At 39.9% G+C, this 15,862-nt stretch overlaps 1 protein-coding gene across 4 annotated transcripts in view; it reads right to left on the bottom strand.

Moving 5' to 3' along the window:
• Positions 1 to 15,862, bottom strand: part of LOC118504103 (calbindin-32) — a 64,364-nt gene that overhangs the window by 9,678 nt on the left and 38,824 nt on the right. For 2 of the 4 annotated variants that reach the window (XM_036038188.1, XM_036038186.1), the window contains exons 4-11: positions 12,066 to 12,151; positions 11,716 to 11,724; positions 8,310 to 8,399; positions 5,790 to 5,876; positions 5,571 to 5,627; positions 3,706 to 3,789; positions 3,518 to 3,573; positions 1,886 to 1,931 (exon numbers count right to left, since the gene is read on the bottom strand). In XM_036038188.1, coding sequence (XP_035894081.1) covers positions 1,886 to 1,931; positions 3,518 to 3,573; positions 3,706 to 3,789; positions 5,571 to 5,627; positions 5,790 to 5,876; positions 8,310 to 8,399; positions 11,716 to 11,724; positions 12,066 to 12,151 — 515 coding nt within the window. The remainder of the gene's footprint in view (positions 1 to 1,885; positions 1,932 to 3,517; positions 3,574 to 3,705; positions 3,790 to 5,570; positions 5,628 to 5,789; positions 5,877 to 8,309; positions 8,400 to 11,715; positions 11,725 to 12,065; positions 12,152 to 15,862) is intronic. The other 2 variants (XM_036038189.1, XM_036038187.1) reach the window with 1 other exon arrangement.

The raw sequence follows: 15,862 nt of genomic DNA on the forward strand, positions 1-15,862 counted from the left end.
AAAGTTTTTGTTCGGTGAACTTTGCCGTGTTGGTCTGCCGGTTGGTTTTCGGGAAGGACAGCTTGGAACTGAAACCCCAAAGGGTGCTGATAGGGGTTTGAAGCGATGTTGTATTTTATTTTCCCGGACGTAGAATTTATTGGTGCGTTAGATTGTAATAGCCGTAGTAAATAACTAGTCAAGGTTATAATACAAAAAGCCAACGAGAAACAATAGCTTTGGCCGTCAAGATGCAAGAAACCTTTAGCTTGCTTTGATTAAAAATTTTGGCGCCTAAAAGTATGCAATTTGAGCATTTAATCAAAACACTATATTGCGTACATTTAGGCGCAGAGCTTACAACTTCCTCTAAATGAATCATTTACATCAATTAATAATTTCGAATTTCTTACATTATTAGCTTGCCACCATCTTAAGGGTTAACCGTACCATCAGCACCGAAATGGGTCACAATTTGGCATTGCCTCAAACGTTCCAACGGTCCAGATAGCGCCTTCAAATTAGTCTTCTATGCATCACCCAGTTTAGTTCGGACCGGGGAAAATGATACGACTAAGCGGAAAGAATCCAAACGAAAAATCGTCGAAGGACACGAACAAACTTTCAAACAACCGAGTCCCTAGTGTCTTCCGAATCCGTCCTATGTACAAGTTTTGTAACTTTTTCTTCGGCCCACACTGCTAGCAGGTTAGACGGCACAGACGGTAGGAATCCAAGTCCTAGAGACACCGTCTGACGAATAGAGTGACGTTTAAAGTTTTCCTTTCTTCTTGTCCTTTCTTCTTCCAGATATCGTTAGGCGAAAGTTACCAACCAGGAGGTACAGTGTGGTGGAATCCATTGCTCAACGGTAGTAGGCATCATAATGGATATTTTGCTTATTTTTGACTGCACATAATCACGAACGAGTGTAGCTAAATTGCGAGTATCCTTCATCCATAGCTTCAGGAATGGGGGTGAACAGGGTAAAGTACAGAAACAAAAGGGAGGGTTGTGCACTGGGGCTCAGATTCTTCTAGTTGGACAGGTTAGTTTTCCTACACTTGAGCAGGGTTGTCAGATGCTTAATCTTTTCTTAAAAGCTGTTCTTTTGCTACTCTTACTAAATTTTCTATCCTAGAAGTAAACAATCTTTCAATACTGATGTCACAAAACTTGCGGTGATTTTGGTGTCATAAACTGTATCTTTGGCGATTGCTAGGCTCTAGGCGATTCTCTGATCATCTTCTTCTATTCTTGCTTGATCCATCTATTTGAATATCAGGATGAGGTTGAGGTCCTCTCAAGCTCCTCAGGCCTAAAGCGGATGGCACAGAAGATGCATACTGGTCTGGTGAAGGTATTTATCATATGGCAACCCTGCTCAGAAGCATTCATAGGGGAAAAAAAATTAACTTCAACTCTACTTTGTGAGATTAACAGGGGATTAAGTTACTATTGAGTGATCAAAGTCAGAGCATTGAGGTTAATTTAACGAAAAAACTTTAGCAAGCAAAACGGATCATTTCTTCCTAAGGAACTATCGAGCTGCTAATTGTATTTGTCTTCATTGTTATGTGCAATGTGGTTCGGAATTTGTTCGTGTTTGTGCATTTATACCTAAATTTTAATATTTTTGTCTTAAAAAAAAATTATTTGATTTCGAGTGTCCATCGGTGTCAGCCTCAAGTACAGGTTCCCTTATATAATCCCATTTATAGCAATCAATCGTAGCAGAAAGCATAAGGCATGAGTTTGGATAAGAAAATAGAGTGAGCGCTACCCATCATCCCACAAAGCAAAATCGGCCCAACAGAAAGATCGATCCAATCCCGCGGGTTTCCACTTCCGTTCCAGTTAACTACGCAGCAAAATATGCCAAACAAATTGGCTTATTGACACCTACCTTAAACACCTGCCGGCACAGGAAGTTTTCTTTCACTGGAAGCAATCTGTGGGGGGGGGGGGGGGGTGAAAAATGGAGGAGGAAAAGGAAAAAGTTTAATTAAAACCAGCGACGAATCAACACACTACCAGACAGACAGACAGTTTCCGTGCAGAGGGAGAAATATTGCACTCTTTACGCAAAACAGCGCGCCTCGTGGTAGAATCTCTTTTTGTTGCTCGATCGCTTCTGGCTGAAGTTGTGGCACGTGCACGAGCAAGTTTTATATTCTTGTAAGCAAACAACAGAGATGCGAAAGAAAAACACGCCGCTTGTGTGCGTTACTAGGTGCGTAGGCATATTATGTTTTTCATGGCTGGTTTGAATATTTTTTGAGTGTTTTTTTTCCGTTTCGCGCAACCGAACGCAACAAGTGGCTGTTGTTTAATGTTACACCTGAAGCCTTTTGTTTTGTGCACTCTGTGTGGCTACCCAACCGAGCGAATCCTTCCCAACCAAAAAAAAAAAGAAGGGTGTGAAATTTTACGCAGGAAAGTTATGACTTAAAGCGCGAGCGAGACAGTTTTGTGCGTTGTGGAAAAAGTTTTGCTTTCAATTATGAAGGAATTGTTCTGTAAGGCTGGATTGCGAAAGGTGACGCTTTTGCTTGGATATTTCTTTGAAAAGATATAAATTTTGAACAACATTCTTGCTTTTCGGTGCAAGAAGAAACCATTTTGACCGAAAAGCTGCAAAGAAACTCAGAGGAAGGGTTATTAAAGGCTCTGTACTACGTTCAGTTTCTGTAGAGTCACTGTAATTTTAAAACAATTTTGAGATTTTTTGTGTGTGTTTTAGAGGGATTGAAATGTGCTACAGACATTGCTTCCACCTTCTATAGAGCAACAGGAATTTGTAAGAAAAAAAACAAGTCATTAAACTGTTTTAAATTTCTCCGCTGAGGTTTATACAGTGACAGTATCATAACTATCTACAAACACCATTTTTAATTTAAGACAAGACAAAATCATAAAAAAGAAAAAAAAGATTTGTGACAATTAAATTTAACATTAAATTGTATGTCGAGCGAATAGAATAAAGAATAGAATTTCAAGACTTATGGATACCGCATAGCTGGATAGTCATTCCACACTATGGAGGAACGGCCCAGATGAGATTCGAACCCCGGTATTCCGAATGAAGACCGACGCCGCTGTTGCATCTACCACCGGGCCACCCGAATATTTACATACTTTATCAAAGTTCAATTAGGGGCGGTCAAGCGACCGAGGCGATAACGGCGCCAGTCTTCAGACATGGAAGGAACGGGGGTCAAATACCATCCAAGACCACCTCCTCTACCTAGGGCTGACTACTTCACTATGGGTAAAATCAAGTCACAGAAAGCCAAAAATTGCAGGTCGAGACCTCTCGAGGTTGTAGTGCCAAGGAAGAAGAAGTAGTCACTCTCTAGAAACTGAACTGGCATTGCATGCAGCACACTTCAATGTATGTTGTTAAACCATTTTTCCACCCTTAATCTACTCTCCACTTTTTATTATTTTACAAGAGACCTTTGGCCTTCAAGCTACATTAGAAAGGATGTCACACACTATACACTTAACCCTTGGCGTTTGCAGCGTTTATACTCACTTTGCCATCTCCGACAGCTGCAGTCTTCCATCTTTGTTTGCATCAAACACTCGAAGCTGGGAACGAGAAGCGTTAACAGTGTCGTACGGTAAACACTCACCAATAATCGTCAAATCGTTTAACTTTTCAGTGTCCCAAGGGCCCACCCCCACTGTTCCCCATTTCTCGTCCCGTTTTCCCAAACTCACCATTGTATCCGTGTACTCGATCAATTTGTCCTCCGACACGTCGTTTATCTTTTTCGCCTCCTTCAGAAGATCCCGCAGGAAGTTCTGGAACAAAACGGGGCGAACAGAAGGAAAGGGTTTCAGCAGTGGGTAAGTTTAGTGAAGCTTTCCAGCCAGCCAGACAGAGCCGTGCTAGCCTGCCATTGGGTTGCGAAGATTATGCTGATTGATGTTGGTTGGGTTTTCCGGAGTGTTTTTCCGGGGTGGTGGTTGCACTGGTGCACTGTGCCGGAGTGAAGGTGCGTCGCGGTGGAAGCTAATTAAGACACTGTTGAGTGCCACTTTAAATGTCCTTTCAAGACGCCGATGTTGGTGTGGTAAATTATGTTTCCAGCTATTTGTCACAGCTGTCAAAGTTTCGAAGGCACCCAGTTCGGCGACCGCGCGACCACGGGGCGTTAAATCGCTACTTTATTATCTGAATTAACCACGAACTCGAATCACGCCAGGGCGTGATTCTGCTCCTGAGGGGTGCGGATTCGCGTCTTAGCACGACCCCAGGGCAAGGGTTGTGAAAAGCATTAAATTGTTTATTATTGTTTTGGGAGTCATATCTGGGCTCTATCAACCCGTTGCGATTTATCAACCCGTCCCTTGGGCAAAGGTTAAGCGATAGGTACATTACAAATTGAATTCGGTGAAGAGACTTTACTGAAATGTTCTTCGATTTCAGATGCGCCTAAAGTTATGCATTGTATTGAACAGTTTTATGACTAGCAAACATTCATTAATTTCTAATACTAATAAGATCTAACAATTGTGGTGTTCGAGAATGTTGTTTTTGATAATATTTGTTTGAAGATTTAGAAGTTTTTGATCCAGCACTGTGGTCTTGCATCCACATTAGACTATGGACTTGTACAAGGACAAATGCGGTTTATGACCCTGTTACGTTGGAGTTTAATTGACCATAGACCACCCATCAAAAGTGTTTATAAAATTTGTTTTGGATGAAATTAGGGAAAATTGTCGTATAAAATGCTTCTAGCTCTCCATATAAACAGACAAGATAGAACTAGCCACCGCCCAGAGCGATAGATTTTTGTGTACCAAAAATTCAAAAATTAAATTTTGTCTGTTGCTCATCGCACATCGTTTGTTTTTGAGATTTGTTTGTAGCTTTACTCTTTAAAAAATGTTGCAAGTGTGTGAAGCATTTATCGACTTATCTGTTAAAATTGCATGAGAATGGCCTGTTGTCAACTCTTCGAACTGAGTTTACTTTTTTTGGTTTAGCGGGTGTATGATTGGTCGATGTTTTGACAGAAGAAAACTAAAGATTTTCTAGCTTCAAGTTGTCAAATTATCAAATATTTCTGTAGTTGGCAAAAATTGTAAAAAAAGTCCAATCACAATTACACTGCCTTCCCACTGTGCAGTCTACGTAACGTGTGCTACGTATTGTATACAATTAGGCGTTTTGTATTTGAGTGCTGCATCAAAATCTTAGGAGGAGAGGCCTTTTCTCTTCTGTTACTACAACTTTACTCGTTTACTTAATTTACTCGAAATTGTTTAAAATAAGTCCTAATAAGCGATTATGAGTCATAAACATGTTTGACAAAAATTTATGGCTCTTAAAAAGGAAATGACCCAACATGGATGGGATGCAAAATTATTTAACAATACACACAGTAAAAAAAACGCCTTAAAGTATTTTACCCACCAGACAAACCTCCCTTTTACAACGCTACACTTTAAAGTATGCCCTCCTTGCTATGACTCAGTGTCATTATTGTAAGTGGTTTGGAAAACTGCTAGCATCGTCTCATTTTACACCTTTGTTTTTTATGTGACGAGCATAATAATAAAACGATTTACGTTACCTTCAGTTCATCCGCTTCGATGTAGCCACTGTTGTCGGAGTCATATTCTCGCCAGATCTGTCACGAATAAAGCGCAGATTGAATCAATTAATGCAATTTTAATTACCAGCTGCACCGCACACAACGCTCACGAGTGTGTGTGTGCGTGGCTGATATATGCTGATTTATCACTTTAGCGCATCCGCGTCGTCGCGCTTCGTGGCCCGCGTGTCACCTTACCTTCATAAATTCAACGCTCGATTCGAGTGGATTATCGAACCGAAAGAGCAGCAAAAAGTTTTCCTCCATCGGGAGCAGCTGGGCGAGCTGGAAGTAGAGCAGCGGGACCATCATCATGACTACTGGTTGGCCGATAATATATTGCATCATAAAATTATCACGCTCGATGATAACGGAGAAAATAAAACGATTAACTTTTATTGCCACGAGTGGAATTGGTATGGGGTGGTTGGGTTGGGGTGTTAAAATTCGTTTAAAATTCAATTCTCATCAAGGGATGTTTGTGACCAGATGGTGCTATTGGGGTGACAAAAAAAAATGGAAACGCTTCTGCTATTGACAAGAGTTTAATGTCAGAGCTTCGGGTGGGTGATGATGTGATCTAGATCGAGGAAGAGGAAGCTAAATCCGCCTCGAGTGGAGATAATTAAGCTACAATTAGTTTCTCAACGACCAATTCAATAGTTATTCCACTCAATTCGGTACAACATAATGGAATGGAGAAAACCCGGACTCATCATGGTGAATGCAAGATATTCGGCTTCTTCTTGTGCAATGCCCGTCTGCCAAGAAGGAAACGCTAAGCCTGGGGGATGAGATAACCGAAAGGAAAAAATGAAAGACAAGCTTGAGAAACCGAAATGCTTTTCTCATTGTTGGGCGGTAATGACATAGAAATGGGGCCTATTTTTTTGTTTGTGCGGCACATTTTGCTTGATGGCTTTGCTGGGCGTAATTTTCGGTAGTGAGCGTATCGCCCGTTCGCTGCTCGGGTGGTACAACGTTTGATGTACGGTTGGACAATCCGTCCTGCCATCATAAGGGACAATTTTGTTTGGAGTGAATGAGTAATTATGTTTTCAGCACACTGTGATGATTTATTTGTTTGCCTTTTACGTCACTAATTAAAAAACTTTCTTGTCTGTTTAGTTAGTTTTGTAATCGTTAGATGAGTTGTCCGTGTAACTAGCTATTACCTTGTTTGATCTGTCTGGATTTTGTCTAGTTTGTCTAGTTCTGAATTTAGTTTTTTCTTCATTTTTTTATTTATTTTCATTTTTGTTTCATTTAATTGTATAATTGATATGTTTATTTATCTTATGTTTTGCGAATTTACTGATTTATTATTTCTTTCTCAGTTTTTTGCTAAATTAGGCTAATTTTACATTTTCAATTGCAAGATTCTACAATGTGTAAAGTAGAACATTGCGTATTTTATTTCAACCGGACACAATTCTATCTCAAACGTAAGGTCTAACGGAAAGCGAAGAACCACCCAAAGAAACTGCTCGAAAGCCGTCCCACACGGACAAAAGGAACCCGCAACCGTAATAGGCAATGCGAAAGAATTTGTCTACCGTAGAGCTATAAATAGAAGCTACGAAGCTTTCCGTCCAAAACCAGTTTGTAATGCTGCTTTTGCGCCTGTTTCATGCTCGCCGTAAGCTGCCACAAAACCGAGATGATGCCACCTCATGCAGGCACACTAAAATCAACAGCAGCAGCGCATGTTCATCATCCCATCCCCCGTTCGGTACCGGAAACATGGACCAAGGGATGGATTTATGGTAAAATGATTTTGAATACATTTCACATCGGAAACGAACACGGCGCAGGGCAATGGTGTGCTGCTTGTGCGGAGTGACGAAGCATCAGGCTCACAATTTTTGAACTATCGTCGCGAAACGTGCGATGCATACAAAGTGGGTGACTATCTGAGGCGAGCTGCTGCTGCTGCTGCGCCCCAAGACACGGCACGGTTCCGAGAACAGTACCGTGGTGCTGTACGGGCAATTTGCCAAATGAGAATTCGGTATAGACGGGCAAAAGGGAGCCGGTTTTGATCTGCCAACGGTCGAACGGACGAATATATTAAACGCCACGTCGTTCGGCCGGCTCGAGTGGATGCAGTTTTTGCAAAGCCGACAGGCTTTAGTCGATTGTTATGATTGTGCAGCGAGTAAAGTGCTGGCATTGGGGTTGCGATGGGGTTGCGCTTTCATGATCAAAGTTTGGGAAATATGATGGCAGTGGTATGAAATTTGCATAATTGTTGGTTAAGTTGAATTGTAAGACTGTATTATGATAATTCGAAACCATTATCGAGCGTAAAACTTATGTCATGCTTGATAATAGGATCGTACCCGCCAAAACTCAGCTTAGTGAGTAGTTGTTCAGATTATTGTATTTCTTCTGTATTTTCATTGTTTTTATTTTCTCTTAAAAATATCATTATCTTCCCAAGGTGCTAGCTGGTGGAGGCGCCCAGTATCTAACGTTTTAATGGAGGCGCCCAGTACCTGGTTTGGTTGAGCTTTTTTTATAAAACGATTGGCGTTCAATGATTTCCCTAAATTTCATAGTGAGTCGTGGTTAAATGTTAAAATTTTTACTTTTTATGTGGTAAATAATATAGAATTCCTCAACAAAATTATAAAAAAAGTTGACAAACCCTTTTGTTATCAGACTTAGTAAAGGATTTTTATGATAAAACACTCACAAATGTACACATGTACTCACCTCTCTGATGTCGATCTTTCCATCCTGATTATCGTCGTACGCCTCCATAAAGCATGACTTCAGCTCAACCAGCATCTCATCGGTAAGCGACTGTCGCGTGGTGCAATCCCGCGTAGCAGAAAGGAATGCAAGGGCAATGGGTGGAAAAAGGATGCATTTAAAATACAAAAACCATTATCACCGTATCTTCTCCAACACAAAAACCCAAACCCAAAGCCAAACGTCACACCAAAGCAATGCACGCTACATCTTGCTAGTAGATCTAGTATCGTTTAGGTTTGTTCACGGTCTAGCTCTAACACAGGTTACGAAATTTGGATCCCAAAAGAAACCGGTCAAATTCAATCAAAGTGCAAAAGGGCTGGTGGAAAATGCATGGAACACGAACACGGTTTCTTCTGTGACAGAGAGAGAGAGAGATAGGGAGAGTGAGAAAGTGAGATAGTGAAAGCGTTCAAACGTGTGGTGCTTGGGATGGTGCTGATGAGTCGTTTTGCTTTCCTCTATCAGTTAGTAATATTAATCAGCATTACATGGCATAGCAGTCGTGTAGCCAACAGTCTCTTGCAAGAAACAATAAATTTAAACTTCACCCATACCAGCCACGGTGAGCTGTGGCCACCGAACAATTTCAGAAACACTGATAAGAGCGCTCCCCTTAGGATCGTGTCATAAATCTTTGACGGAAAAAAAATCTTGTACGCGCAGTAAATCTCAATTAAAGCGACAAATTTAAACATTTATTACCGCTCATAACGAAAGCGGCAACTTTGCCGTCAAATATTCATACATGAGTGTAGCATGATTTAGCGTAAGGTTAATGGGGCTGGGCCTGACTCTCGGAACGGTCAAGCCATAAATCAGTGAAATAAATGCGAGCAAAAAAAAAAAAAAAACAATTCGTCAATACCAATGCTTTAAGCTGATGGGAAAATAGGTGAGAAAGCACACAGTTTTCTGTTTTTTTTTGTCCTGTCGATATCGTAGCACATCAAAATCCATCCATCGAACCATCGGAGAGGATGGAAAAAAGCAGTTATCAAAATGGCACCTGGTATGAAATTTCAATCATCTTCTGCTGCCGAAACGGAACGCGAGAAAAAATATTTATAAACACACACAAACACAAAGCGATCGCTTTCAAATAGCCACCATACAATACTACCGTTAAACGACTGCTTTGGAAAAAAGCTTCAGAAAAGCTCGCTGTGTGCGTTTGAACTTTTTTTTTTTAAATCAACCTTTTCAAAATCGTTTCAACATTGGCGTTGACAGGACGAACTGCGTGATGAAAAATTAATTTAAAAAGCAACGTTATTAAAAGCATGAACGCTAGCCCTCGCAAAACCCTACCGACAGCGATTGTCGTGGTGCACGAACGAAATGATGGAAAAGTTATACCAAACAAATTGTGCCGCAGAATTGTCCAGAACCGAACGGTTGTGACTAGGACGAGCTCCAGAACTTGAACTTGCTTGGTGTTGAAACGGGAACGGTGCAAAAGGGGGGAGGGGGGACACTACCGCCAATGTTTCTTTTCCATTTTACTTCAAATAAAATGTGCCTTGCTTGGCCGTGCTTTGCGGGAAGAACGGAAAAGATTGGACCAAATTTTTGATTCACAAAGACTACCTGCTACCAGAACGGGACCAATCGTTTTCAGTGCTGTTGTCTATTGTTTGAAAGCAATCACCAGTGACAGGTGTGTTTGGGAGAGGGTTCGGTGGTGAGAGAAATGTTTCTATCTTGCTCTAATTTAATGAAGGTGAAACTAGGAACAATCTAGCCCGCTCGACCGCTCGCCATCCGAATCCGTCTTGGATGATAATGTCGAGGGACGTGCACGGAGCTTGTCAAGCAATCAATCGTAAGAAAAAGGTTACGGAAAATCGGCGTTTGCATGAGGGTCAGTTTGTTTCGTGATTGTTGTGATGGCTGGTTGGAGTGTTGGACACGAACGGGATCAAAATAATTACTAAGAGGGCTTTAGTAGGGAAAGTGTTATAAGTTATCATGTATGAACCGTTTCTTAAATGTGTTTAATTAATGCTTTATTTTGAAAAGAACGTCACTATTCTAGAATTTCTTCTCATCTTGGGTTTTTGTATTATTTAAGATCATTATGTTGGATTTAGATTCTATCAGTGACGCGCTTATTTTTTTTAAATTATTAAAAAATATAGAAGAAATGCTGATTATAGATTATATTTCATTATTATACATTTAAAAAGACAGCAAATTAGATTGAAGGACATTTACGTAGAAACAGATAAACATAAATTTTAAAGTGCAAATCACAACAAGTGAACAAAACATTAAAATTGAATTATAAAAACCACAACATGAAAAAGAAATGAACAACATTGAAATTTTAAGTAGTGTGTGAAAACGAACTAATCATAAACAATTAAGTAAGCACATTTCAAACAAAAAATAATAAAGCTTCAAAAAATATTAACTGCAATGCATTTTTAACGAAAAGAGATTAAATAGCGAACAATTTAAAATTGTACAATATTTAAAAAAAACCCTGTTTGCAATAAATATATTAAAAACAAGAAAATATAAGTTACTAAAACAGAAAACAGTATTAGAAACAAACAAAAAAGATAAAAATTAAAAAAATGAATGAAAAAAGTAGAAAAATAATTGAGAAATTTCAGTAAATTTAAGAAAAAACATTACAATATTTGTTAACAATGCAAGAATTTTTTTTTATATAAATTAATTCAATGGCATATTGCAGGGGTTTTCAATTCATAGGGCAATAACATCCATTTTTATGGCAGACTCCTAAGATGAAATGGCAAACAAAGCTAGTTGATATTGCACGCACTTACCCGAGCGCTGAACGGACGTGTACAATATCAACGGCTACTATGAGAATATCATCTGAAGACATCACAATAAAAGGTATTTGATGTCTCTGTCATACGAAGCCGTTTCCATATCAACTAGCTTTGTTTGCCATTTCATCTAAGGAGCATGCCATAAAAATGGATGATATTGCCTTATCAAATGAAAAATCTTGTATGTTTAAAACACTATCAAGGGTCAAATGATGTTAGTAGATGAAAAAGAAAAAACTACAGGTAAACAATTCATAATATTTTAAATTATATGACTAATTTAAGCACGAAATCAAATGAAAAATCTTCGTTATTACTCCTTATTGATAAAGCCACTCTTGTATGTTGTAAGTATGCTGTTTCTGTACTGTTCATTTTATGTTTGTTGTCTTATGCAAACGCTTATAGATTTCCCACCACCAATCATCTTCCATCGTTCCGAAGCATAGGAGGTTAGTGTGGGTTTTGATTTGCCAGACTGAGCTTTAGTTTATCGTTTTCCTACGCGCTAGCACAAACCGTCTCTCACACAGGTTTAGGCATTTCTACATACTAACCGCTTTTTGCTGAGGGAACCGAAATAAAACAAAACGTAACGTACGAAACGTAATGAAACGAGAACCGAACCGAAATATGTGGGAAAAAAAACAACAACAACACATCAGTGAATTAATCAATGGGTTTTTTTTGTGTGTGTCTCGTTTCTCGGTATTGTACGTGGCCCGACGTTGACCGACGGGGAAGGATATTTCTTCATTTCAAGGACTCACGCACACTCTCACATCCACCATTCACACACACTCAAACACACACATTCGTAGACACGTACAAACAAAACAGCCACACCGAGCGAGGAAATCCGATGAGACCGAAAAGTGCTGTCGGTGCAAATAAGTTATGAACTTACCTCCGGGCTAATGTCGGTCGCGTTGGCGCTTGAGACGAACTCCTTGAGAAATCCGTCCAGCTCGGAACCTTCGATGTAACCGTTTCCTGTGCGCGAATGTACGGGCGAAAAGAGAAGGGTAGAGAGAGAGAGAGGGAGAGAGTTTTGTTTATGTTAGCAAGAAAACATGAAGCTTGGGAAAGGATTTTTTTGTGCGTGGATTTTAGAAAAAAGTCTTAAAACACGTTTCTTGATGTATTCGAAAGATGTAACACGGTAAGGAAGATAAAAATCAAAGCCGAAAAAATGTATATGGAACATTATTTTTGTTGGTTTAGCTGAATTTACTTTAGAGGATAAACCTGACAGCTGGACGCCTAGCAATAGCCAAGAAGTGTATTGAGCTCCAGGGAATCCACAGAGGATACTACTTCTTATCCTTCACCATCAGCTAATGATCAGAACAGCAGCTTCATATTAGTTATATTGTCTCTTGAGCTTAGCTTTGGCTATATATTTGTAGGATCAGAATCTAAACTTCCAATGGCATAACTCCTGTTCATAGAGTATCTTTCTCCTCTGGTCAGCTGTAAGACCTCGCTCAGGTCAAACACTATTAATATTTTTATAAAAAAATAATATTATGTTTTCGTGTGAAACTTTTTGCTTCATGATACTCAAATTGTACTGCTATCATTCACCACAAGTTTCGAAGAAAGGATCAGCACAGAAGTACTTTAAACAGAAACTCGAACCTGGAGACAGAGTTTACATTAGCCCTGTCCTTGTCTGTCGTAGCCTACTAGACCAAAGCAAATGATGATCTATGAAGACTACTTGTAATCTGAGAAAGACCTGTAACATCTCCTTCCTTAAGTATTCAGTATAATGCTGACTTTCACGATCTACCTGTTTCAAGGCTTGATCTGCTTGGAAAAAGAGAATATACAATAACAATATATACAATATACAATTTTTTAAGTTTCAAATACTTCAGCATTCATAAACATAATACACAGAACACTTGCTTCTATGTGTAATACAACAGTAACAAGTACAGAGCGAGCCCCTAGTACAGTCCTTCTGAGTTTAAGAAGAAATGTCAACGTAACAGCAGACATCAAAGGACATCTTCACTCGACTCGAGTACTGCCAGCTCGAGTGGTGTTTCTGGCTTTCTTGAATTTAATTACCCGTAGATGGACAGTCCAGGACTGCAAACAGGGTGGACGATTTGAATGGGAAATAGGTAGGATATAGAACCTCTACCACTGTGAAATCGGACCACCTTGGACTATTTTCACTTGAAAGGCGAAAGAAGCAACATCATAAGTGAGTGTACACTTTAATCAGTATGACTGTGTCACTCAACCTACAATTATATAGGAGTTGCTAAGCAACTATGATAAGGACATACAATTTCCATGCATATCCTGCAAGTACTGTAAAATTTTAGGATTCTTCCACATAGCCTCTAGCGAACAAAGGCTAGTTCCTTTCGTTCATTTTCTCGTAACAACAATCCTCGTTTTACTAGCATTTCATTAAAATAAAAGAGAACTCGAATCTTTTAAAATATCTTAAATTGCCTACATTTAGGCGTCAACAGGTTTTTTTTTCAAACTCTTAGTATCTATAGACAAAAATTAATCTGAAATATGGACTGATAGCAGTATGATCTAGCTGGTTGTTAGTTGACGCTATGGGTTAAAAATCTTTAAGCCGCGAACGAATCCAAAAATGAGATTTCATTAGCCATGGTAGAGCTAAACACGCTTGTAAGCATGTAAGCTAGCAAATAAACATGCAGAACATGCAATGCTATAAATCTCATCATTAATTAGGCACGTGTACCATGCCTCCCACAGATCAAATTTTACACGACTCTCAGCTACTTTTATCAATCATCATCATCGTCATCCACTGGGAAAGAGTTGCTAATGCTTACGTGACAAATTTATGCACCCAGTGCTTCATTCACTGGGTAATCATTTTGCGACGATCCTATGGCAAAAACGGATGCCAGCAGCAACATTAACGTGCTTTGGCACTTTGCGTGATTTCAGCGCTATGGGTGGTTTTTGGGCGAAATTTCGGGTGGTTTTTTGTATCGACTGCTCGTTACGAGCCTTTAATGAAGCCTTTGGTTTCCTGGTGCTGTTGACTGTATAAATTGTTAATCACATCAAGCGTTTTGAAGCGATGATGCGAATGCGTGCGAGGACGGAGGTGGGGTGGGGGGGGGAGGCTAATGAACAGTGAGTTTTAATTAATGTTGGAAGCATCAACAGCTTCAAGTGCTTCGTCGGGTTTGGGGTTGTTGAGTGCCACGGGTGGTTTACGGGAGTGGGAAGAGTTTTGATTGCAAATATTATTCTTATTTTAAATGAGGCTCTTTTCGAACATGAACTATAAACAGATAACTAAATGAAGACAGCGTAAAACTGCTTCACGGAAGAAAGCAAAACTTTCTCTCCTTGATTTCTTAAAAAGGATCACAAAAATCCCCCTGAAGCAAAATACCCCATAACTTAGGTGGCAAAACAACAACATGGAGGGTAGCCTGAATTGTCAAAAAAATCGAACCAATAAATTTGATTAGATATGCAGCCAGAAAGCATCAACTGCCGGCGCCAAAAGTTTCATCACGGCGAAGCTTTCGCGCAAAAAACGCTATAAAAACTTGCCACTGCAGACAGCAAACAGCGCCCGGGTATCAGCGCTAGAAGCGCTAGGGAAAGGTGGCTAGAGTTTTATAGCGATAGAGCGCCATTGGAGCTGTCGGAAGTTGGAACACCCCTGCAGACGAACAATCATGCACAAAACTTCCGAGATTCCGTAGCGTACTCGTGCGTCGAAGACGGGGCTCGGTGTACAATAAAATCTGCCAAAATAAAAGCCCCGCAAGCGGCAAATGGGGCGATCTGTTTCCTTTCTCTTTGGTGGCTCCCTAGCGACAGGCATCTTCATGCTTTTTGCTTCATTTTTTTTTGTATCCAGCACCACGAAATTCTTTATATCGGTGCCAATAAATTGTGCTAACCTAAGGTTCGGGGGAAGCAAAATGAAAAACAACACGGTACTTTGGGCTAAGATAAGCAACTTCAATGCCAAATAAGGAGCTTCGGAATCTTAAAAGCAGCCAATGGTGTGATGGGAAAAAAGGGAGACGGAAAAATCATAAAATAAATAAGGCTTTTTTGCAGGTACTGCCGTGAAGAATAGAATGTCTCACAAAAAGTTTGAAATGATGGCACATTGATTCGATTGATGCTGGAAAGAGACACGGAAGCGAATTGTTTGAAAATACACGTCCGGTAAGCAAATATCGTCGATGCAGCAGTTGGAACAATCGAAGGACGTCTTCACGTTTTAAGGTCTCGATTAGAAGGACACATTTGAAGGTACGGATAATTATATGAAAAATAAGGGAGTTGACTCTCGGGACGGGCTTCAAACATTCTGCGTTGGTCTATTATCAATTTTTGTGCCAACTTTGAAACCAGTAGAAGATGTTTATAGATGTGTAGATGTTTAAGAACCGTGAGACATCCTTGCAACTGTTGAAATTGTACTCTTCTCTTGAGTCTTCTATGACACTAGAACTTCAGAGCTGCATCTTCCTTAGGGCATTTCTGGTAGCTGGCTGGCTACGTATGAGGGAATGGTCTGGATAGGATGTGAGCTCGGTCCCGGTCGTGTATGACAAATGGCACAGCTCTATCACTTGACTATGAGACTACTCTATAATTTGTATTTTTTATCTTTATATCCTTAGACTTAGCCGCGTTCGAGAGGAAGATGCTCAGAAGGATTTT

This window comes from Anopheles stephensi, chromosome 2, assembly GCF_013141755.1.
Source record: "Anopheles stephensi strain Indian chromosome 2, UCI_ANSTEP_V1.0, whole genome shotgun sequence".
Lineage (NCBI taxonomy): Eukaryota > Metazoa > Arthropoda > Insecta > Diptera > Culicidae > Anopheles > Anopheles stephensi.